The following is a 26285-nucleotide window of genomic DNA, read 5'->3' as shown; positions in this document are numbered from 1 at the left end:
GTAGATTTACCTCAATTAGAATAAAAAGATTAAACATATATCCACTACATGACCCAGTCATTCCACTCCTTGGTTTATACCAATGACATGAGAATATATGTCCATACAAAAATCTGTATACACTGGGACTTCCCTGGTGGCAAGAATCCACCTGCCAATGCAGGGGACATGGGTTTGAACCCTGGTCTGGGAAGATCCCACATGCCGTGGAGCAACTAAGGCCATGCGCCACAACTCCTGAGCCTGAGGCTCTAGAGCCCGTGAGCCACAACTACTGAGCCCACGTGCCACAACTACTGAAGCCCGTGCGCCTAAAGCCTGTGCTCAACAAGAGAAGCCACCACAATGAGAAGCCCGCGCACCACAACGAAGAGTAGCCCCCGCTCACCGCAACTAGAGAAAGCCTGCACACAGCAACAAAGACCCAACGCAGCCAAAAATAAAATAAAAAATAAAAATAAAGAAATAAAATAAAACGATATATAGGAATGTTCATAGCAGATTTATTAGTAATTTTCCAAAACTAGAAACAGCTTAAGTGTCCATCAATAAGGAAATGGAAACACAACTGTGGTAATTTCATATAATAAAATACCACTGATTTTTTTTTTAAACTACTGATACATGCAAGAACATGGGGAACTGTCAAAACATGATGCTGAAGGAAAAAAATCTTAAAAGAGTTCGCATTGTATGACTTCATTTATATGAAGTTCTATAACAGACAAAACAAAAGCATGGGAGAAAAAATTAAAACAGTGGTTCACTTTAGGATGGTGAATAGAAGGACAGACTGGGATGGAACATGAAGGAACTCTCTGGAGTGACAGTAATATTCTGTATCTGGCTAGGGGTTTAGGTTACATATTTGTATGCATTTATTAAAACTCAGTAAATGTATGTGTGTGTGAATGTGTATTAATATATATGCATATACATGTTAATACCTATATACACACACCTCTGTGCGCCTGAGACATTATTCTTGTTAGGAATTATGTCATGACAGGATTGGTGGGGCAAGAGATCTAGAAACCAGTCCCCACTCAGCCATTAATTCATTAGGTGACTTTGGGCAAATTCTTTTCCCTGGGCCTCAGTTTCCTCATCTGTGAAATGAGACAATACTAGATACTCTCCAAGTTCTCTTCCAAAACAAAATTTTATGATTCTATCATAATAATGCTAGCCTTCCAGTCCAAGAACTGAACATAACAGATTTCTTTGAGTTTGAAAGATTTTTAAATTAACAGTTCCGTAAATATACTATAAAAAGGAAGTATATTTTTAAATTATGGATATTTTGCCCATGCATTAAATAAAAATTTTTTGTGTACAAAATTTTCCCACATACCACAGACACCTGACCACATGATCAGAAATCATATAAATTACTTACAATTTAATATCCTCTAGAACATTTTTTGACTGTGCTGATCCAAGAAAGCAAGCTGGAATGTTGGACATTCTGTAAGAAGAAAAACAAATATTCTGGAACCATGTGCACACTACAAATATCAACTTCATTTTTAAGTGAGAAAGAACAAAGAAATATAAAGATGTACATCCTCGTCTTTGCAATCTCTTTTTGTAACTCACTAATTTGATAAATAAATTCCTTCGAAGGCTGTATTAGAAGACAGGCTGTTAAGATGGGTTTTCCAAAAAGACTGCAGGCTCAGATTAAAGAAATTTAAAATTTTTCACAACTAAAAACTACACGTCCATGTATATACTTCACACTAGGCTAAAGAAGGGTAACCAAAAGAGAAAAGAATTTTGTGATATGTAGTGTAAACTGGCATAAAATTTGCTTTTTAAAAATTTTTTTCGGGGCCATCTGGTAGCCTTGAATTACAGAGAACTCAAGAAAGAATATAAGCTCTTCCACTAAAGTGTCATTTATTACTAATAAAGACAAAGCAACACTTTTAGCAATGCGTTACTGCGAACTAGATTTTAACATACATGATAAATCAAATATTTCCTTCACAGGAGGAAAAACAAAGGGTGGTAATGTGGCAATGAAAGCATGACTCACTCAAGCTGGAGCACTTGGTCTTCCATCAAAGAAATAAGGGGAGAGATGACAAGGCCAATCCCGCCTACATAAACAGGTGGATACTGGAAGCACAAACTCTTTCCATACCCTTAAAATAAAAATAATACATTCAGACAAATAAAACTAAATCCTTGGTACTTTGATTTCTTCTTACAATGTACTTGTATGAGATGAACAGTCACTACTAATGTGCTACCTTCCTAAGAGTTAATTCATGCATAAATTTGAGCATCTACCCTCAGCTCACTCTCTTCTATATTTTACACCATTTGTATACATAGTTGTATTTTGAGAGTTTATGGAAAGACTAAGCATGTCAAAACCTTGAAGTTTTATTTTTTAAAGGATTAGATTACTTGCTTAAGTACAACTTACCAGTTGCCATGACAACAACATTATCTCTTCTTTCTTCCAGTACAGAATGAATCACTTTCCACTGAACCCTGGAAGATGAAAAGCAAAAAGCTGCTCTGTTTTACTAACAAGAAACCCAACGGACAAGTTGAAATCCATTTAATTTTTTCACTTCCTCCAGAATTTTGTTTACATTTTTGAGCTTCAATAAAAATATATGAACCGTGGAACTTGAAAACAAAAGCCCCATTTGACCAACCTCCCATTCAAGCTGACTGAACAACTAGGACTTCTGTTCGTATTTGTATTAAATTTTATTACATATAGCTAAAGTATAACATAAATTCCAGCTTCATCCTAGATATCCAACAGAGTCACTGATTTAAAATAAATAAGAGAAATGCTCTAGGTGAAAGGATTGACCAAGAAGGGAAATGAGGGAACTTTTTGGAGTGATTGTAATGTTCCATATTTTCAAAAGGGTTTAGGTTACATGTACACTTAAGATTTGAAAACGTTAAACACCTAAGGTTTAACCATTTCCTTATATGTAAATTTTAGCTCAAAAGTAAAAAAATAAAATAAATAAATAAATATTTAACTATAGTTAATCATTTACATGCTAAAGTAATTAGGGGGAAGTGTAAGGATGTCTACAATTTACCTTGAGATGCATTTTAAAAACTGAATGGATTAAAAAGCAGATAGAGAAAATCAATGTATAATAAAGCAAGTATAATAAAATGTTAATAGTGAATTAATGGTGAATATACAACTATTCATAGTAAAAAAATAACAACTCTAATGTATCTTTGAAATTTCTTTTAATAAAATGTTGAGGGGGGCTTCCCTGGTGGCGCAGTGCTTAAGAATCCGCCTGCCAATGCAGGAGACACGGGTTCGAGCCCTGGTCCGGGAAGATCCCACATGCCGCAGAGCGGCTGAGCCCGAGAGCCACAACTGCTGAAGCCTGCGCGCCTAGAGCCTGTGCTCCGCAACAAGAGAAACCACCACAATGAGAAGCCCGCGCACCGCAACGAAGAGTAAACCCTGCTCGCCGCAAGTGGAGAAAGCCCGTGTGCAGCAACGAAGACCCAACACAGCCAAAAATAAATAAATAAAATAAATAAATTTTAAAAAGTCAATCATTCACATAATAATTATAAAAAAAAAAAAAAAAAAAAATGTTGAGGGAAAAATCAATTGGAAAGGTGATCTTAAATTCACTGATATGTACATTTATGTGCATTTTTCTATGTGTAGGACATAGTTTAATTTTTTTTTTAATTTTTTAAGATCAAAAGGAAAAATGAGAGAAATGCTTCCATGGATTAAATTTTAAATTCCCAGAATAGAAAAAATACAGTCTAGAGTTTTACATTCTTATTAGCTTTATTCAACTTTACTTGTTCTTCATCTCATTTGTATTCCTCTCATTTTAATACTTATAAATGTGCCCCCTTGGATGTAAATGCCTTTGAATATGTTCAAACTGATATGATTATCACTGTTTTTCAAACTATTGTCTCATGAATTTCTATTACAACAACATGCTTTGGACAATGAGATGCACAAAACAGGCACACAGATACGTATATAATAAAATACAAGTCATCATTAAATTAAGATTAATTTATTAATGTCTCTACCCAGAACTCTCTATAGTAAGGAAAACCATTTTCCACACTTATAAAAACAATCTGCAGATATGACTTTTACATAAATATTACTTCAAAATAATTTTGTAGTCACTTAGAAAAAATATAGTGTGGCACGTATAAACTATAATGAAGTTGTACTTTTACTGTTAAATGGATGGATTATTTCCCTTTTTTCCTTTGTGAAGAAAACAGTAAATATGCAATTTAATTAACTGAGATTATACTCACGGCTTAAAACTAGAATGGCCAAAGTAGGTCTTGAGGCAATTAATTTGCTTTGCAGTAGGTCCTGGTAACCAACAGTCTTAAAATAAAATGGGCATTTATGTTAAAATAGAAGTACACAAAGTGAGAGGGAGTAAGTTTTATTTCATTGACTTCTTTTAAAGAATATAGTGGTAGGTACCAAAGGTCACTGTTGTCTTTTAAATCCACCCAATTTTGTCCTCTGGGTACCAGTCATGACTCCAGGTAAACCCTTTGATTAATTACCTAATACTAAGGATTAGAACTTTGTTGTGATTCAGTTTGCCAGCCCTGTAAAAAAACAATGTTTTGGGGCTTCCCTGGTGGCGCAGTGGTTGAGAATCTGCCTGCCAATGCAGGGGACACGGGTTCGAGCCCTGGTCTGGGAAGATCCCACATGCCACGGAGCAACTGGGCTCGTGAGCCACAACGACTGAGCCTGCGCGTCTGGAGCCTGTGCTTCGCAACAAGAGAGGCCGCGATGGTGAGAGGCCCGCGCACCGCGATGAAGAGCGGCCCCCACTTGCCACAACTAGAGAGAAAGCCCTCGCACAGAAACGAAGACCCAACACAGCAAAAAATAAATAATAAATAAAAATTTTTTTAAAAAAAGCATACTTTAAAAAAAGCAAACAAAAAAAACTAACATTTAGAGCCAACAATGGCAAGCAAAACGCCAATCCAAATTTTATAATATAACCAACTTTCAATCAATAGTAAGCATAAATTACATCACTGTCACAAATACAATCTATAGATAAAACAAGAACTTCATTTTAATTACCACTCCACCAAATCTTTGACCAAAATTCCAACTGCATAGCAGAATGGAATGACATTAATTTTACCCCACTGATTTTCATTTTTTCCTCAGGTTGAAGGGTTCATGAGGGGCCGAGAAAGAGCAAAGCAAAGAGTCAAGATAATTAATTTCTAAACAAATGAATATTTGTCCATATTTAATACAAGAAAACATAGGAAAAAAACCTTTTTTAACATTTTCATATATTTCCATCTACAAAATTATTTTAAATTTTCCACATTTTAACATTGATGAAATCTAGCTCTAGAGAGTTCTACTCTATGAGAAGACACCCACAGCTTGTCATAATGAATACCATATCACTTAAATGACAGAAGATTCACTTAGTGGATTCTTTACTAGAGTTTGCATATACAGGATGAAAATTAGTCCATTTTGCTATTTGACACTGTGTCACTTATTTTAAGTAATAAGCTCCTGAAGGACAGACACTGTGTACCTATGCCATTTACAATAATGTTTAATATAAGTAATTAATTTATGATTTCTTATTAATGATTTTGACAGACAAAATATAAAATTTAGGATGAAAAGTTTCACATCACCATGTTCACCAAATGACACAACACTTCTATTACTTTACTCTTCTAAACAGTAACATTGTGCTTTATGAAGACCAAAGCACTAAGGGATTTAATGACAAGTTTCTAGGACCTAATTAACTACATGCCACAAAATCACTGACCTCCAAAATGTTTAAAACCTGGACCCTAAATTAAAATCAGTGGTAGGTATCAGAGATGAGTCATTTCAAACATATTACAGGGCTTACCTTCATCAACAACTTCTTCCTCTTCAATAGCTTCATTCTCATCTTCATCATCTTCTTCAGAAGGAAGACCCAGATTTCTTTCCATTTCTATGCATTTTGAATGATTTGGATCTACTGTGCTACTATTTAGGTTTTCTAAAGACTGAACGTTTAAAAGAATTTTTAAAAGCAAAATCATTGACAGTGTTGTATCTTTTTCAGCAAACACAAAAGGAGTATTATTAACAGAGCCTACAATTTTGTTCAAAGCTGGCAGATGTGCAAGCAATACCACAAAAGAACATGTGTGCTCCAGTTTAAATATGTGCTCAAGAATGGTTTCTAAGGCACAAGGCCAAAGAGGAATACTGCCAGCATAAACAGGGTTCATTAATACCATATAATGAACTGCCCCCAGGGAAAGTTACCATAAATTTTGAATTTAGATTATTTAAAACATTTTTTTCTTTATCATATTTCAATGCTTTCAATTTCCAAGTGGTAAATGTGGGTTTTAATGTTATTTTTGTAATGAGTTTCTCTATATCATGTGTCAGTCACATTCTTTTTGAGTAAGCATAAGGTTTAAACTATAAGCAAACAATAAATGTGTTTTTGGACTTGTCAAAACAACAACAACAAAAAGATTGAAATAATTTTAGGAAAGGAATATTACAAATGTGAAATAAAGTTTATTTGTTTTCATTTTGGCTTGATATCTGATTTCTTCCCCTAAATGAAGGTTATGTATTTAACGAATCTAAGGATATTTTAAAATTGTTTCATCTGTAAAATTTCTAACTGAGAAATAACAGGAAGAATTATTAAACCACAGTTCTCATTTTCTATTTATATTAAACCTTCCATTTAGTAAGTTTGACTTTAAAGGTTTTTTTAGAAGTGTATTAATTTCAGGCCTACAAAAGGAAAAACAAGTGATTTTCTTCCTGATTTTTCATTCAAGTCAACAAACAGACTTAGAAAAGCATTTTGGAAATAAAGTTCTCTCATATGGGCACCCAGGTTGTCTTCTAAGAGGTTCAATATATAATATAAATTTGTGAAAGTCCACAACTACCCTATAAATGCACTACTTTAACAGCACTCCTCGGAGAAATGGCTCATCACTAAAGGAATATGATTTAGTATGTACATTCTTTTATTATTGTTAGCTAATGTTTATTATAAACACTTAGGAAATGCCAGGCTCTTTAGTAAACTCTTCAAAAGTAACACCTTAATAATAAATACGACTGTTAATTGAGTATCAAAAAGCTAAGAAACTCGCCCAAAGTCACACAGCTAATAAAGGGAGAAGCTAGAATTTGAACCCACATTTACATTCAGAATCCACATTCCTATCACTACCCACTACACTGCCTCAAAATTAAAGAACCAGGAACTTAATCCCATTTCATAAAAAGAAAAATCACATCAACCTAAAGATGAGGACTAACAAGGATGCATAATGGTGAACTTCTGTGTTTTTCTTCATTTTTCACTTAATTTAGCAAAATTTAGGTTTTTCTTTCTAATTTTCCATCCTTGATCATAAGACCTGACAAAGAAACCCGAGGTCAGGTGAAGTAGAAAATACATAAATTATAAAATGATATTTTCAACTCTGATAACAAAATAGAGGAAAACTGAACCATTTAAAACATTAGAAAATTATATACAATAGGAAACAGCAAATAAAACCAAAGGAAGTAAAGAAGAATATGGAATGTATAAAAACAGAACTTCCAAATAAAAGTGGATACACATGGATGGGAAGAAAGAGAAACCTGTTTCAATACTGGAGAGCTGAATCACTACCCATGTTCCAGGAAAAGATTAAAAGTAAGTGACCTAAGAGGGAACAAAAAACATACTTCTATGTTTTCTAGTATGTAAAAATTAGTATACTACTCCTACTACTACTACATTATTCATAGACCATACCAAGGTATAAAGAAATATGAAATGGAAAACAAAATCTAATGTTACATAAGTGATAGCAATCTCACTGTGGTGGGACCAGTTTAGAATTAGGCAATATTTTACTTAATTAATGTCTCTTGGAAACAACTGGAAGTAATTTTCCATAATGTTGAACATACCTTAAGCATCTCCATTTCTAAATCTTCATCACTCTCAATTACATAAGATATATCCTCTTCGTTATCCTTGGAAGACAAAAAAAAAAATTTCAAACATTAATTTCCAGTATAATTGACTCCATACCCTCTTTTCCACGAAATAAAGTCCCTATATGCTAAATAACTTTAGACTACTTCCTATTCTTCTCTAATAAATAAATTTATAATATATATTTATATGTTTATATGACAGGTAGATAGAAAGGAAGGGAGAGAGGATGGTAGGGAGGAATAAACATAGAAACAAAGAAAGAAACAAAGAACCAAGTAAAAAGAGAAAAAAAGAAATATAATTGGAAAGATAAACAAGATAGACAAACAGACATGAAATAAAGCCCACACTCTCTAAATGAGAGTACAGTGACAAGCTCACCTATGGTTAAAAAAATCTCAAACTGTGTTTCCCAAACTTTTTGAGTACAAGAACCTCTTTGCAATCTTGAAAAATTCTGTACAAAGCCAGGAACTACAGTTGTTCTCTTATAGCCACCGATTTTTAAAAGATACAAAAAAAGCTACTATGATTGTAATAATACCTTTAAATATTGTTATTTTGCAAATAGCATCTACAGGTGTTTGAAAAACAGGGTCAGATAAGTTATTTATTCATCTATTGCCAATACCTGGTTATGACGAAACTACAATAACATGGCAATCCCCACGAAGCAGGTGTCCAAGGACAGAAACCTGTACAAAAGAAACCCACAAAAGAAATACAGAAGGACCCCAAAAAAAGGCTTATCTTTAAATTGGAAGTAGGAAAAGGAAGTACAGCCTTAATTAACCTGCAAAAATTAAGCTTTAAGAAAGATTTTAAAGTTTTATACAAGGAAAGAAAAAATCTTTTATTTTTTAAATCATTATTTATTTATTTGCTGTGTGGGTCTTTAATGAATTTTTTAAATGCTAATAATTATTACACAATAAAAAATGGCAATAATTGGGGTAAAAGATGTGAGTCAGATCATGAAATCCTGATCACAATTCTATGTCACTGTATGAAACGTATCACTTTAAAGTAAATACCTAATACAAAATTTCTAGAAAATCAAAAGGTAATGCAGATGTTAGCAAAAGATATTCCCCAAAAGAGGAGTGTGCTTTACAAATGGTTGGTATGAAAACAGTTTGAAAACAATGTTAAAATAAAGTGCATTCATATACGGATAGAAGTGATTACTAATATAGTTACCAAACACAGAGAAATACTGAGACTCTGTCATTAGAAAACTGAGGAAATAATCCTATTAAATGACTTTCAAATCTAATTTTAAAAACTTAAAACTTAGTTATTATAAAAGAAAATGTATAAAATTCTACCAAATATAAGCAACATAGGTAATTTTTTTAATTAATGAAAAACAAATGAGGTAAAAAGTATACAGCTATATGATGTCTCTTGTCTTTACAATAAAAGAAACACAATGCTTCCTCTAATACAACTTTACGATTTCAAAAAATATGCTTAAGTTAGCCAATAGAAAAACATAATCTCACAAATTAAACTAATCAAATCGGAACATAATAATTAGAAACCTAAACATGAAGTTGAGAGAAAATACAGAATGTTTAACAATAATCCATCAAGAAAAAAATGTAGGTTTCTGACTCTAGATGACAGTAAAGGTTAGTGTCAAGCAAAAACATCAGTTTATTAGAAACCCTCTCAGACTATCAAGTAAAGAAAACCCATGTGAATGAAGAAATAAAACTACTCTCAAAATTCAAGTTTGGAAGAGAATCCCTAGTAGATATGTAGGGAATCCACAAAAAGAAGAGGTATATATTAGGTAGGAGAAATGCTTAGCAAATTATAACAAACGTGTATTGACACTAAAAATCTTTCCACTATAAAATGCTGCTTATTATAGTAAGTCAGGAGTAGTAAACCCAGCCCACTTTTTGCTTTTGTAAATAAAGTTTTACTGAAACGCAGACAGGCTATTTGTCTATAGCTGCTTTCACACTGAATTGGCAGAACTGGGCAGTTAACAACAGAAACTGTGTGGTCTGCAAAACCTGAAATATTTACTATCTGCCCCTCTACAGAAAAAATCAGCCAACCACTACCATGAATGAAAACTGTTTTCTCTTTACTGTATTTAGTACCTCAGGAGATTTGCAAGTAACATCACCAAGATGTTTTTCCTGAGCCTGTTGTTCCAAACGTTGGAGTTCATCTTCTGTAATATCTAATGACATGAAACAAGCTCTTTCTGGAGTCTCTTCCAACTTATTATCTTCGAGTCCATCTTCAAATCCATTTTCTTCTTGTTTTACTTCGTTTGCAAGTACATTTTCTCCATCATGTTTAATTAAATTATCAGGTGTTGTGTCCCATGCTTCATCTTCAGCGTTAGTAAAAATTTTATGTTCTCTAATTTGTTTCTGTTGTACTTCACCAGCAGTGGGCTCTTCCAACGATAATAAGTGAAAATTACTGCTGGGCCTCAGTTCATTCTCAGTAGAACCAAGTATCATCTTCCTCAATGAATACAGATTTTCTGAAATATCCTTCAATAGTACAGAAACCCTAAAAAAAATTTTAAGAAAGGTGAGTTCAACTTTAATTGTGTTAATTCTAAGGACAAGTTTTAATGCTTTTTCCAGGAAGAAGATCTTCACTTAAAGGACACACTGGATTAAAGATGCTCTTCATACCCTAATACCTATACCCTATATGCTTATAGCTTCTGGGCTACTCTCTAGTACAGCAAGGTACTTCTACATTCAACAGCTGACTTGCATGCTTACTAAAGTGTCAGTAGTGTTTGGTCCCAAACTAATTGTTTATGGTGTCATTCCTTATCCATACCTGATTTTCATGTTAAGCAGATATCCAAGCCTGTCAAACTGTATTTATAAATGAAAAGCAAATATGCTCTGAATGTGGCCTCACGCAGTCCACTGGAAGTGCAGTTAAGTGAACTTGAATTCATGTTTATGGCATGTATTTTGGCTGTTCAGGGGCCTTTTTTGTTCTCCCCTGGTTTAGAAGTGTAATCTAAATAAGTGAAGTAATACCGGAGACTTTTACAAAGAACCTGAAATAAGAGATTTAACTAGTTTTTGTTTTGACACTAAAACTTTACAAGATCTACCTATATTAAAAATGAATCCAGGGACTTCCCTGGTGGTCCAGTGGTAAGGAATCCACCTTCCAAAAGCGGGGGATGCAGGTTCGATCCCTGGTCAGGGAACTAAGATCTCACATGCTGCGGGGCAGCTGGGCCCGTGCATCACAACCACTGAGCTCGTGCGCCTCAACTAGAGAGAAACTCGTGCACCGCAGCAAAGAGCCCGCATGCCGCAACTAAGACCCGGCACAGCCAGAAATAAATAAATAAATAATAAATCTTTTTTATAAAAAATGAATCCAGTATTCCCCATTCTCAAATTTTAAGAAAACTACTTAGCTTTGATATTACAAAGCAAAGCATTAAGCACATGTAATTTACATTCAATAGATATTCTAATTCCTAGAAAAAATCTGAAATGCATGTGAACAATAATTTTTCATGTAAATGGTGATTTTTCTTCTTCCATGGAGGGAAAAATGTAAAAATGAATATGAAATAGCTTTATTAGTACCTTTCCCCAGTTGACAGTTATTTCTTTCAGAGATTCTCAAAGTTACATAAAAACTACTGAAACAAATTGCTAGGGGGAAAATCACTTTGAAAAAGAGCTGAATTTCTATCTCATACTTTGAAATCCATCAAAATCTATCACAAATCTCATCCAAAAAAGAATACATTAACATTGCGTTTTGTCAGAGTCAGAATTCTATTTCAACTAACTGCTTCACATTCATACAAAGGATTTTGGCCTCAAAATTATATTACCACATTATAATCAATCACTGTTCAAGAGCACTCCTGCCTCTAGAGGTTTAACAAGGGAGTCATTCAGCAATTAAGGACAGAGCCAGGCCTGATTCCAAGAAGAATCAGCTGCTGGGCACCAGTAGCCCAATGTCTGTTAATCCAAATATCTCAAGTTATCTAATGCTTCGGCTATAAAATAGTCTTTAAAATCTAAATGTCTCTTGTTTTAACAGTCTGCTGATTAGGTAGACTTCTTTATATAATAACCACTTAATAACCAGAAAAATGAGGCTACTAAAAGTTGCTTTTATTTATAGATTTCAAGTAACCAAACTTGAAATTGAAATTTGAAACTTGAAATTTCAAGTCACCAAACTTGAAACATATTATTTAATATAATTAAATGAAAAATGAGCATAAACAGAAAGAAAGAGACAACTTTGAATCTTCAATATTTTCCTTCATGTGAACTTAGGAGTTTTATTTTGCTTTGCTTCATAAAACATCCTACAAAGTAGACAGAAAAGCCTCAAACTTTTTGTGCACAATTTAACAATTGGAAAGATATTTCTCAAATTTATACATCAGTCTGTGTGCATGTATGCAAGCATGAGTCTACCCTAAGGAACAGTAATTCTTCACTATATATAGGAAAATGCAATAAGAACAAACAGAATTGATAAAAAGAGAAATATTTAACCTCTGTGGATTCTCCAGTTTTTCGAAAGTATCAGGAAGGTGCTGAGCCAGATCCATCATCTCCTCGGAGACGGAAGTCAATTGTTTCTTCACATCACTAGGTAGTACTTCTTCCTCTGGAACAAAAGAATCAGTACTAATTTTCAAACTACAAAGCAGAGACATTTATTTAAACAGCATTAGGGCTTAAATTTTCATTTTGTTTCTTTAAATGAATTCCAACAAAAAGACTTCCTTAACCTATCTCCAAATCACCTCAGTCACTTTATTTCCCTTCCAAATTTTTGCTCTTTAAAATTTTAGACTAAATTCTAAGCGCTCTGCATTCATACATATTACAACCCAGTGGTTATCAACCTAGGCAGAAGGTGAAGGCAGAAATGAGACCCGGAACCCATCTGCACTATTTCAAAATCAGAAACCAATATAACACCACGTGGGAGGCTACGTACTAAATACAGTTTGGTAAACAACCTTACCCGACAGCCATTCCTCACTGCCCTCATTACCAGTCATCACAAAATAAAATGCAAGCCTTTCTAATCAGTGATCATCTTCCAAACTCGCAGCTTCATTCTGTCTGATGGGTCTCCATCAACACCACAAAACCTGCCCACCTTTCCCAAACCCTTCCCCCGCTTAGAATTTCTTACTCTTCATCACCACTTCTTGTGTCCTTTACAAGTCCACCCGCCTCCTCTGAAGCACTGGACATAGGATACACCATTAGCTACTCCTGCTTGCTGCAGTTATCCTGTGATCTCACAATTACATCATTCATTGAAGATTTCGGCGCCTGGTTCACTGTCTCTTCCTTCCCTACTACTCCTGTGATAATTCCTGGTAACTTGAACATTCACAGGTAACTTGATAATTCCTGGCCACCTAAGAGTATGGCCTTTTCAGTTCCTCATTCCCTCCATTTCCAACCATCTTTTCCTCAACTGACCTCAGCCACTCCTTCCCATAACCATACCCTTGATCTTACAATTGCCAGTAAAGTCACCATTTCCAAACTTCAATTACAAGCATTCCATACTGAGAACACCTGCATGCTATCTTTCCTTCCAACACGCTTTCCCCAATACAACAATTCTTTCACACTTTCAGAACCAAGTCCACTGACCTACCGCCTTTTCCTTACCCATTACCCTTGTCACTCCCCCCATCACCCATGTCTTACGGTCCTTCCTTACCCATATTAATCATTCCTTCCTGTGGACTCAACTCTTTTGCTCCTTCCTTCTTCTATGGCAAAACACTAATTAAACCCACTTTTTTTTACCTACTTGATGCCTATACCCAAACAGTTGAATATAGTTGAAAATAAAACACAATTATGATTATGACACTTTGCTTTAAATTCATGCACAGACCTCGACGAACCCTCAGTAATGACTTAGTTATTCTACATTTGCCACTCTCCCACTCTCAAGATGACTATTTCATCCCTCTTTCTCTCTCTTCATGCCCCCAACACCTGCCTGTCCCTCGTTTTACTCAGAGAACAACTTCACTTCTTACTTCATTAAGAAAACAGAAACAACAATGAGAATTATCTCGTCTTCCCCCACCAATCTGCTGATTAGTCTGCATTCGTATCACTACTCCCATTTACAGCAAAATTCCTTGAAAGAAAGAATTGTCCATACTCACTGTCTTCAAATTTTCTAATTCCATTTTCTCCTAAACTGACTCCCACTAAGCTTCTTCCAAAAGCTGCTTTTAGAAAGGTTACCGACGGCCTCCACACAGTCAAATATAACGGTTAATCCTAGTTGCTCATCTCACTCAAATTCTCAGAGGCACTGAAAACAGATGACTTACTCGGACTCACACCATTTTCTTCTCTGGCTTCTGAACACCACCCTCCTGTGTTTCCTCCTCCATCACTGCCCCTTCACAGGCCTCTTTGCTGCATGCGCCTCATCTTCCTGACCGCTAGAGGTTGGTGTGCCCTTGACGTCAATACTTGGGCCTCTTCTGTTCTTTATTCCACTCGCTCCCTATTTTATCTTCTCCAGTTTAACTACCATCTGTATGCTGACGACCGCCAAGTTGTATCTCCAACCACCTGAACGCACTCCAGAATCATGTTTCCAACTAAGATATCTCCTTGGATATGAATAAGCCTCTAAAACTTAGCATGGCCAAAACAGAAATCTACATTTTTCTCACTCAAATCTGCTCTCCTCATAATCTTGCCACTGTGACTGACCCTCCCATTCACTCAGTGGATCCAACCAAAATACCCTGATTGTTCTCTCACTCTCTACATCTCACCCCCCACAGAGAATTCATCAGCAAATACATACACCCTCTACTGCTTCTCACCCCCTCTGCTGCTACCAGCCTAATCCACACAATTATCATCTTGTCTGGACTATTACAATAGCCTCCAAACCGACTTCCCTGCCTAAACACTTTCCCTCCTACAGCGTCCAGAAAAATACTTTTAAGACAAAAATTTAATCACATCATTCTGCTGCTCCAAACCCTATAAGGATTTCGCATCACTCACCATTGTATTTATTTTAGTTAATAAAATATGAAGTCAGATTCACAGCCTGTAAGGCCCTAAATGATCTGGCCCAAGCTACTTTTCCGGCCTCATTTCCTATTCCTCTCACCCTTACTCATTTCACCTCAGTTACACTCACTGTCCCTCGGACACTCTGCTCTTTCTTCCCCTCACGCCTTCCATGTTCTCCCCTTGGGCATCATTCCCTCACTCAGACAAATGAAGTAAAGAGGTTTGGTCTGTTTTGTTCAGTGCATTTTCGTCAGCAAGTGGTACACTGCCTGACCCATAATAAACACCCAACAAATATGGTATATGAATAAATGAATAAATATTCCCTTTCCAAACCAAGCTTCTTAAATTAAAAAAAAAAAAAGTTACTTACACAAGCTTTCTCACTTTCCTTACATCTTAGTCCTCTATTCACGCAAACGTGATTTCTCCCACATCATTCCACTACTCCACTCTTGCTTCGGTTACAGTACTTTCATGGTACCCAAGCCTGTGACACTTTTTTGTGCCCCCATGACCACTCTCTCCTCGATATACCCTTCTGTCACCCAGTGCACCAAAGCTGCTGCAGTGAAAGATTACAAATGATTGCCACATTGCCAAATCCAAGACTAATTCTGAGTCCTCAGCTTCTGAGACTCCCAGGAAAATTTAAAACAGTTGATAACACCCTCCTACAAAAAACATGCTCTTTCCTTGGCCTGCTGCACACCCCACCTCCTCGTTTCCTTCTATGCCCATGGCAGCTCCTCTGGTGTCCCCTCCTCCATGCAAACATTAACTACTAAGAGTTCCTCGAGACTCTCAGCCCCACTTCTTTATCTCAAACTCCTAATTCTTTACCTTTAACTCAAACTCTCCCCTGAGTTACAGGCTGGGTATCTAAGTGCCTACGGGCCACCACCTCCATTTCGCTAGCTCGCAGGCTTCCTTCCTTTAACGTGCCTAAAACCAACGGTATGACTCCTCGACCCCAAATCCTGCTCCTCCTCTGCAATGTTTCTCATCGCTGTTGCTCATGCCAACAGCACAGGACTGATCCTTGGCACATGGCTCACACCATCACATTAAATTCTCTTCATTCTACTGCCCTATTAAATGTCTTTCGCATCTATCCACTTCTCTCCATCCTCAATATAACCAATCAAGCCAGGTCACCATCACCTCTCACTTGGATTATGGGCACAGCCTCCTAACAGGTCTTTCCACTGTGACCCTTGCCCTCCAGAACCCATTTTCTGCTCTACAGTCCAAGTTCGTATTTTTTAATGTAATTCACGTCACTCCTGTGCTTAAAGCCCTCAATAACTCTTAGGAGGAAGTGTAAACCCCTAACATGGCCTATCTGCTTTCCTTTTTCTGCTTCTCCTACACCCCTCACCCTGTCGTATTCAATAGCTCACCATGCTTTACTGCTTTCAGTTGTCTATAGATACCTCTTACCTCTGAAACTTGGCCCCTGCTATTTCCTGTGCCTTTGACACTTCTCCTCTGCTCTTCAGCTAGCTGACTCCTGCTCATATTTCAGGTCTTGCCGTAAACATCACTTTCTCCATAAAATACTCTCTAATACCTCCAAATACGCATGGATGCCTCTCCTATATGCTAACCGTAACACCTTTTTTCCCCACATCATAAGCCTCATCTTCCTATACTGCCTGTTTCTGGTTCACCTATATCCCCCATAAAGTTGTAGGTTTCCCTCTCAAGAAACAGATCGTGCCTGTCTTGTTCACTGCTGGATCTCCATTCGTAAAGGGCTGGATAATATTTAATAAATGAATAAAAATATATTTAACTACTATATCATTTAGTGTTTATTAGCTACCATCTTGGGAATAAGCTAGTATTTTAAGTGAGAAACAATGTGCAAACATCTTTTTATTTTCTGATGTTCTAATCTTCTTGTATCCTTTAATAAAAGAAAAAACACAAACTTATAATACAAACCAAAAGTGGTCGTTTGAAAATATCGTCTGTATATACATGGGGGAAATTTGAGAAAGGTGAGGTTGACACTGCTGGAAGGAAAGAAGGGAGGGAGGAAGTGGCCACTCTGTTTGGAGAAAAACAGCAGAGTTATCGTATCCTGGAGAAAATTTAGAAATTTAAACCAGGGCACTATAAAGCATCTTATATGCTTCAAATATTTATAGCAAAGATGTATAATCTCCAGACTGAGAGGTGGGTGGCTGTATCACTGATGTTATTAAGACCCAACTCTAGAAGCCTAATGAACAGCAATGCTACAAAGGAAAAGTAGTTAAGTCCTGCTTTGCTACAACCAACATGCCTGAAGCCCTAAGCTTTGGCCAAATAGACCTCGTCCTAATGTCAACACTGCTCAGACAATCAAGAAGTTGTAATAATACTAAATATTTTGCACATGTGTGAATACTTTTTGGAGACAAACCTCACAAATGAGCAAATTCACATTTTACCTTTTATTTTCAGACCATAACATACCTTCATGCATAGCAAGTATCTGTACAGCATCTCCCAAATTTTCTAATTTTTGATAAATGATGAAACCAGCCTACAGGAAAACAAAAAAATGAAAACAGTATACTAAAGATCACCAAATAAAATTTCATGTCCCATCTTTACAAAAATCTAAAACAATGATTCCCAAGGCACCCAAAAAGCTGAATTCAACCTATTAAGTTACGCAAAGATCTAAATGTCTTTATTTATTCACCACACCAACTGTGAGAATGCAGAAAGCAGCTGTCTACACCTTAAAATAAAAATTTTCACATTTTAACGTCCAATATTATGAGCAGGTAACGAAATCAAATAACTTATAAATGGAATCTAACAAAATACAATCAAGTAAGAGAAAACTGTTTGACTACAGATACCCATTCCCCATTATCTCATTATTAGCCATTAGTCAGTGTATATACAGTCCTCCTTCTAGCTACTGTTAATAGGAACAATCAAGTCACACGGATTTCTCATGAATAAAAATGCTACAGAACTTGTACTAGTTCTCAACAAGTTTTCTGATTTTTTTAAACAGAACATAAAGGAAAATTATCTTTCTATTTCCCCACAAAACTGAATTTTTTCTGTTTATAAATAAAAGGAGCTTCCATTCATAAAAACAGATGCAAAAAAGTAAACAATAAGATATTCATCTACAAATAAAAGTATAAGGGGAAAAAAAGCCCATTGGGACATAAAATACATTTCTTGGAAACAAACAAACAACAGTGCTATATATATATATATATATATATATATATATAAGGCCAGATTTCCTTATGTACGAATATGTAAATATGAAAATACATCCGACTAACAGCAGTAGAAAGCTAATTGTGGAGGCAATTTTTCTAAATTTTTACCACATTTTAAATATAAACATAAGAAATAAGGCCAGTTTCAATATAGAAACTGTACTGTAGTTATTTTTATTCTGTAGTGGCCTATAATAAAATACATCATCAATACCATTTGTTCTTGCTCAGTCTGAGCTTATTCGCCTTCCATGTTTTCAGAGAACTCACATTTTTTACATACAAATTGGACATTATTTTGGCTTCATGACAATAAAAATAACTAGTATTAAACAATCTGTTGATTGGTACTTGCTAATTAATACTCGGAATTACAAGTTTCACTAAATTTCTTCCTAAGTATTTTTAATGCCAAACTGATTTAAAAGATTTTAGTTAAGTTTGTGCCACTACCACAATAAAACTTTTATAAAGTAATTTATTATAAAGTTTAACAAACAGATCATAGTCTAAAGATGTCTGGTACATACATAAGCATCAGTGGCTGCATATAGTTTCTGGTCCTCAGTGAGGGGAAACTTACTCCAGTTGCTGCAGCGGATAGACTTGTCTTTCAGAAGCTGTTTACCAAAGAGGTGTTTAACCAAACCACTGAGGCTCCAGGTCTCTGTACATTTCAACTAAAAGCAATGAAAAATCAACTCAGCAAAAATTATTTCCTTCTATTTTCAGATATTCCTAATTATCTGATACCAAATGATCATGTCACACATAAAGCTGGAAATGTTACACCAAAATATAAGGCAGAGATAGTCCTTAATAGATTTCCTGTCACTAAAAACCTCATTTGCAGTTCACATTATAAGAATTTAATTCTGGAATTTCCCCAACGTAGGTATTAAAATTCTTGGACTGTCGAAGCATCATTCACAGACAAAAGCTGAATAGGTTGGTAGGGTTTCTACTTCTCAGCCAAATGAATAGTTGGCTAATATGAGAATTTAACTTAATGACTACATGAATAAAATAGGTGAAATACGGGTGATGGAAGTGATGGTCAAACTTCCACTAAGAGCATCATACCACAAGAGCTGCATTATGCTCTTAAAAAAAAAAAGATATTGATATAGATGGATTAAAGAGATAAACTTAAAATACAATATTTAAATTTGCATATATATGAAACAAAGTGAAATAATACTAAATATGGGAGAGGGTGCTTGCTTAAAGAAACTGCTTGCTGGGCTTCCCTGGTGGCGCAGTGGTTGAGAATCTGCCTGCTAATGCAGGGGACACGGGTTCGAGCCCTGGTCTGGGAAGATCCCACATGCCACGGAGCAACTGGGCCCGTGAGCCACAACTACTGAGCCTGCGCGTCTGGAGCCTGTGCCCCGCAACGGGAGGGGCCGCGATAGTGAAAGGCCCGCGCACCGCGATGAAGAGCGGTCCCCGCTCCGCGATGAAGAGTGGCTCCCGCTTGCCGCAACTGGAGAAAGCCCTCGCACGAACCGAAGACCCAACACAGCCAAAAATAAATAAATAAATAAATAAAGTAGCTATAAAACGCAGCTTTCTTTAAAAAAAAAAAAAGAAACTGCTTGCTAAGGCAATGGATTAGAACTGAAGGTTTTCATTATGGAACACTCATTGGGGACTTCTTTTTTACAAAAACATTATATAGCCTACACTATTTCTTCAAAAAAATCTAAAACAGAAGGGACATTCTGTGAAACACAAATTTCTTGTTTGTGAAAATAATATACGTATTATGTCTACCTTTTCATTGGCAACATCTGTCAGCTCCACAAAACTCTTCAATTTGATGTCAAAGTCACGTAGAAGTTTCCACTGATCTCCTTCAATTCCTACACCTGCCTTTTTAATTGCTTCATTTTCAAGCAACATTTTTAATCCCTGAGGGAAAACTGTAACATTTTTTTATTATTTCCATAGGTTCTATCAAATTTGATAGATTTTCTACTTCTTACACATTCTATGTTTATACTTAAACTTCTGTTTAAGTTTAAATTCAGAAACACACTTAACTTGAGTGTTGCTTTTCTTGCCTAAAGCAAAAAGTCCTGATTGATAAATGACAGAAAAACAACTAACATAAATGCTACCTCTGTTGTCACTAAAATTTAGCCCCTCTACACTTCAGTTCTCTACTCTCTAAAACAGGAATAATATCAACGCTTGACAGAGACGATGTAAAAATTAAATAAAACAGGGATATGAGTGAATCAGGTGGAACATAAATACTTAAGTAAACATAAGGTGATGAGAGAAGCACCAGTTAATTCGAGAGTTTAATTTCATATGGATAAAGTTGATATAATACAATTATCAACCATATAAAAATGAAACAAATAAAAGAGATACCAACCTGACATAGAAGAAATATGAAACAAGTAACATTTGCTCTCTGACACACACAGCTGGATTAGTGCAACTTTGCTCAGTTTCCCTTTACTGTATATTGGTGGCCATTCCATGTCAAATCCTACCACATCTCCATCAGATACACTCATGCTAAACGGGGAAAAACAGTGTAAATTAATTACATTAAAATTTTAATTTCTACATAACTAAAGACATCATTCAAAATGTCAAAAGACAAGCCACAAACAGTAGAAGATATCTGTTATACATATAACTGATAATGAATATTCAGAAAATATTAAAAATTCCTTGAAAAGTCAGTACGAAAAAGAGAAATAATCCAGTGGGGGCAAAAAAAAAAAGGAGGGAAATAGGAACAGGCAATTCCCCAAAGGAAATCCAAATGGCCAATAAATTCAAATACATATATGAAGATACAAAATCTCAATAGAACTCAGAGGAATGTAAATTGAATCTACACAATTTCACATCTACCTGACTGACAAAAATTAAAGCTTCACAATATTAAATGCTGAGAAGGGTATCTACCAGTGGGACCACTCACATACTGGTGAATGTTTAAACTGATAAAATCCTCTTGGAAAAAACTGACAATATCTAGCTAAAGATGTGTAAACAGCATGAACTGACAAGTTTTTCTCATAAATATATGAAACTCTCATATGTGCACAGACAGAAATGTTTAAGAATGTTCATTGCAATACTGTTCCAACTGGCAAAAAGGGACACACTACATTTCCATCAACAAGAGAATGAACAAACTGTAACATATTGAGACAATGTAACATTATATAAAAGTTTAAATAGAACTTCATATACCAAACCAAAAAGAAAAATTCTCAAGAATATAAAATGTTGAGTGAAAAAGACAAGTGGCAGAACATAAACAGAGTTTGATAGCATTATTTTTAAAGTTTCTAAATGGGAAAGCAATAGTATATGATATTTGGGGATATAAAATTATGAAAATTATAAAAAATATGTGAGGGAATGCTAAACACTGAACTCGTGACAGAAGTTCTCTCAGAGGACTGCAGAGGAGGGAATCAGAAAGGGCATACACGGGCTTCAGTTGTATTTTATTGTTTCATGTCTTAATAAAGATTTGAAGAAAATTAATATTAAGATTTGATAAAGCTAGTGGAAGGAATATGGGTGCTTGTTATATTATTATTTATATATGACTATTTCACAATTTTTAAAAGTGAAAAATGTACTTTAAAAATTTTTTTAAACTCAACCTCTGCTTTGGGCTAAGATGAAATAACACTGATCAGTCATAACTTTCTTTCATGAACAAATAGAAAATTGGACAAAATATATAAACAGCAGTTTTCAGACACTAGACAATGGGCAGTTCAGGACTATGCTCTCTGAGGGAAGGAAATAAATGGTAAGGCCTACTGCTGCCCCAGCTTTCTGCCTGGAACATTCCAGATAACAGAGCAGGGAGGAGAGTCCAAAGCAGAGCACTGAATTGGGAGACAGAGCTCAGAGCCAGAGAAGAGGAGGCAGCTATAAGTTGTGGGTAGAGTCCTGGGGAGGAGGGAGCTAGGCAGGAAAGGACGTGCAAGCATGCAGTGACACTACGAGGCTAGACAAAGAAAAACCAGGGAACTGTAAGCTGGACAGCTCCTAGGGCTTACATAGAGGTCAGAGGCATTGAAGTTCTGAAAAGTTGGAGTAGATTCTTTTTGATCACCTGGGGCAGTCAACAAAGACTCCAGAAAGGTCACACCCATTACAGGGCGAAATCATGTCCAGAATAAAGGCTACCGTAGATATGCCCTAAAAAAGCTTAAAAATAAGCCTCAAAATGTAAGTCTGATCTTCAGGTAACTTAACTGCCTGACAGAGCAAAGCTCCTTTCCTTCAAGAAAGACAATAAAATCTAACATTCAACAAGGTAAAATCACAACATCCAATCAAAAATTGTCAGCCACGGGAAAAAAAACAGGAAAACATGACTCATAAGCAGGATAAAAATCATTTAACAGGAAAAATAACTAGTATAGTGGAATTAACAGAAGAGGATATTAAAACAGCTATTATAAACATGCTGAACATGTTCAAAGATTTAAAAGAAAACATGAATATGGTAAGAGCCAAACTAGAAGATATTTTTAAAAAGAAACAAATGGAACTTCTAGAGATGAAAAATACAACAAAATTTAAAATTCACAGGATGGGATAACAGCAGAACAGACACTACAGAATAAAAAAAATAAATACGTGAACTTGCAGACAGAGCCAAAGAAACTATTCAAACTGAAGCGCAGAGAGAAAAAAGAATGAAAGAAAAAATTTTAAACACTGAAAGCGCCTCGTGACCAACAACACAGTATCAAGCAATCTAACCTATCTGCATTGAGAGTGGCAAAAGAGGAGAATAACAGGATGTGAGAAAAAACACATTTGAAGAAATTATTCAAATATGATGAAACTATAAACTCACAGATCCAAAAAGTTCACTGAACCCCCAAGCAAGATAAACACAAACCACACTACACAAAGGCACATCATAATCTAATTGCTGAAAACCTGGAATAGCAAAAATCTTTAAAGTAACCAAAGGAGGTGAAAATTAAAAAAACTTGCCTGCCTTCCATAAAACATACAATTCATCAGAACTACACTCTTCAAAACACGCTTATTGCCTTCAGATAGGACATACTATAGCATTGTCAAAGGTAAGATGGTAGAGTTAATACATAATCATAACTAACAGATTTTACCTTCTCTGTGAGACAATTTAGTTCTATTTAATGAGTCCCAAAAGTAGCCAGATAACTATAGTGGGAGTGAGGACACCTGAATGCTATTTCTAGAATACATCTACCAGGAGACCATTAATAAATAGCTTAACTTACCTCTGCTTCTTCTAAGCCAATGTGTAACAGTTTAAAAAAAAAACAAAAAAAAAGGATAGGTATAATAACTTCAAAGATCTGAATGAATTCCCTATTTCTCCTTGTAAAATGCTTCAAGAGCCTTAGACTGCATTATTGCAGAGTACTAATTTAACCAGACAATTTAAAAAATACTAAGTCATTTTTAATGTTCTTTTTAAGGATCATTTGCTATAATTGTTGCTAACTAAATGCAACAGAGACAATCACAATCACTATTCAATATTACTATGTTGGTATTTTTAATGAAATAGAAAGGGGCGTTTTAGAGGTTGAAGAATTTTTGCATGTTTTTCCTAAACTGGTGTGTTCTATATATAACATCTTAAGTACTGAAAAGTCAAAAAAATTAGCTAGAGTAATAGAAAGGCTTATGAATGAACAAACAGGTACATTACAAATTTAATTCAGTGATTTTAAGTTTTTATTTAAAAAGCAGAATTAGAACTTATCAGTGATATTTTACATGTATAAGTAATTACGTACTGAACACACCTCAACTGTAAAACTCAATACACATATAAATATTACCATAATAGTTACATTCTAAGGGTCCAAATTCAAATGAAAGTAGGAAATTTAAATCTTTACCTAATATCTTCTGATAGGAAAGAACAATCATTAGCTTCATAACTGTACACAATGGATCCAGGGAATTCTAAGAAGGGGAGGTCATCTTCCAAAACACTCTTCTGAACAGATGCCTTGAGTTAAACAAAATTCCGAAAAGGCACAAATAAAATTCACATTAAATAATAAATATTCACTGAAATAATAAAGTTCACTGAGGCATTCAAATTATAGTTCTAAGTTTTATCAACTAATGCTTTATAGATTAATGAAGTCATACGGACAATTTAACAAAGATAAAGCTACCCACTGTAAAATTATTTTTCTAACAAATTTATTTGCAAACTTCTAATCCTATTTTCATAAAAGCATTTATTTTATTAAATTTTTTCTTCAATTATATTAGTATTCTACATGCAATAATGTTGCCATAAAATGCTTAAGACTGGTTGATGGAGCTTAAATCTATGAAGACTTAAAACTCACTTAACCATAAAAATTCACCAAAATAAATACTGTCTAAATTATTATCTGAATTGGAACAAACTGGCAAGGTCAACCATGTAAACCAGATAAAAAGGGAAAGTATAGAGTAAGAATTCTCATTTTTGTAAACCCAGTTAAAATTTAATCCCATTCATCCATTCAATGACTAGATTCTGGTTCATTCACACAACAGCAACTCTAAACGTAAATAATGGCTTGAAGTTTACAAGTTAGGATTGACTCATTTTACAGTCAAATGCACATTAAATTTTCCATCTTAAAGAATAATCAATGAACGGCATACCTTTCTTTCTTCTACACTATATGTCTTCTTCTGCGTAGACATCCATTCAGGAAGTTTCCGCTGCTGTGTTGTTTCCAATGTTTGTTCATTCATCTTTAAAAGGTTCTAGTTGCAAAATCCAAAAAACATTACTTTGTGAATAAATACAGTCTTTGTAAGAAAACTCAGAGATAGACCTATCAATATGATTGAAGATCCAAATATACATGTTTAAATTAAGTTACGGCATCTAGGCCCAAATATAGGTTATAAGAGCTGGAATCGCAAAAGAAAAAGAAACATACAACATGCTAGCTCTAATGACCATACATTTAGTATTTCTTCTTTTCAAAATAATTGAGCCAGTTTAATTGAGTTCTAAGGTTCTAGCAGTTTCAAAATTTTATTATTCTCTGACTTTGATCCTTTTAAAAAATAATCTTTATCTCATTTACAATGAGAATATCTGGGTGTATAAACTGCTACAAATTTTTTGACAACTTTAATTTTCTTATCATCTTTCCTAAGATCTAAGTAAACTCATCAAACCGTTAAACTGTTCACAAGTCTACCTGAAGAGAATTTTGAGATAGATAAGCTTTTCTATATTAAGGGTTTTTAATTACACTCTTGGCCTAACAAGTGAACCAGTCTCCCTAAGAATAAGAGTTTCATTGAGAATATTTTTTAAAAATCTGTTACAAGCTTTGAGGGCTCTACTCAATATAAACCACACTTCAAGAATGGTTGTAGAAAATACAATTAATAGGAAAACCATGACATACTCTTTCTGTTAAAGATAAAACAGATCCATATCCTCATGTGACTTAACACACTAAACTGAAGTGGCCTTAAGTTCTTAATAAAATTCTTCAAACCCCAACCTTAGTTCCCGTTATCTCAGATTTCTAGTAAAGGCACAGCAGTTTTTAGTATACACCTGAAGATTCTTATGATGAAACAATGTCAATATGAAATAATCAAAGCAACTATTTATGATTATGGGATAGCCTGTTATCCCTACTGATTTTTTTTTAATTAATTTATTTATTTAGGCTGCGTTGGGTCTTTGTTGCTGTGCGCGGGCTTTCTCTAGTTGCGGTGAGCGGGGGCTACTCTTCACTGCGGTGCGCGGGCATCTTATCGCGGTGGCTTCTCTTGTTGTGGAGCACGGGCTCTAGGCGCACAGACTTCAGTAGTTGTGGCACGTGGGCTCAGTAGTTGTGGCACATGGGCTTAGTTGCTCCGCGGCATGTGGGATCTTCCCGGACCAGGGATAGAACCCCTGTCCCCTG

The 26285-nt window shown here is 35.2% G+C and overlaps 1 protein-coding gene across 4 annotated transcripts in view; it reads right to left on the bottom strand.

The window, feature by feature from the left end:
- The window catches only part of WRN (WRN RecQ like helicase), a 124092-nt gene that overhangs the window by 72478 nt on the left and 25329 nt on the right, over positions 1 to 26285 (bottom strand). For all 4 annotated transcript variants that reach the window (XM_036838769.1, XM_036838770.1, XM_036838771.1 and 1 more), the window contains exons 2-15: positions 25012 to 25116; positions 24243 to 24355; positions 20726 to 20871; positions 20116 to 20264; positions 18870 to 19019; positions 17564 to 17633; positions 12566 to 12680; positions 10148 to 10571; positions 8000 to 8065; positions 5919 to 6060; positions 4306 to 4381; positions 2438 to 2505; positions 2042 to 2150; positions 1400 to 1468 (exon numbers count right to left, since the gene is read on the bottom strand). In XM_036838769.1, coding sequence (XP_036694664.1) covers positions 1400 to 1468; positions 2042 to 2150; positions 2438 to 2505; positions 4306 to 4381; positions 5919 to 6060; positions 8000 to 8065; positions 10148 to 10571; positions 12566 to 12680; positions 17564 to 17633; positions 18870 to 19019; positions 20116 to 20264; positions 20726 to 20871; positions 24243 to 24355; positions 25012 to 25104 — 1790 coding nt within the window. In that variant the 5' untranslated portion in view covers positions 25105 to 25116. The remainder of the gene's footprint in view (positions 1 to 1399; positions 1469 to 2041; positions 2151 to 2437; positions 2506 to 4305; positions 4382 to 5918; positions 6061 to 7999; positions 8066 to 10147; positions 10572 to 12565; positions 12681 to 17563; positions 17634 to 18869; positions 19020 to 20115; positions 20265 to 20725; positions 20872 to 24242; positions 24356 to 25011; positions 25117 to 26285) is intronic.

This window comes from Balaenoptera musculus, chromosome 21, assembly GCF_009873245.2.
Source record: "Balaenoptera musculus isolate JJ_BM4_2016_0621 chromosome 21, mBalMus1.pri.v3, whole genome shotgun sequence".
In the NCBI taxonomy this organism is placed as follows: domain Eukaryota; kingdom Metazoa; phylum Chordata; class Mammalia; order Artiodactyla; family Balaenopteridae; genus Balaenoptera; species Balaenoptera musculus.
This window is presented reverse-complemented; position numbering and strand designations above follow the sequence as displayed.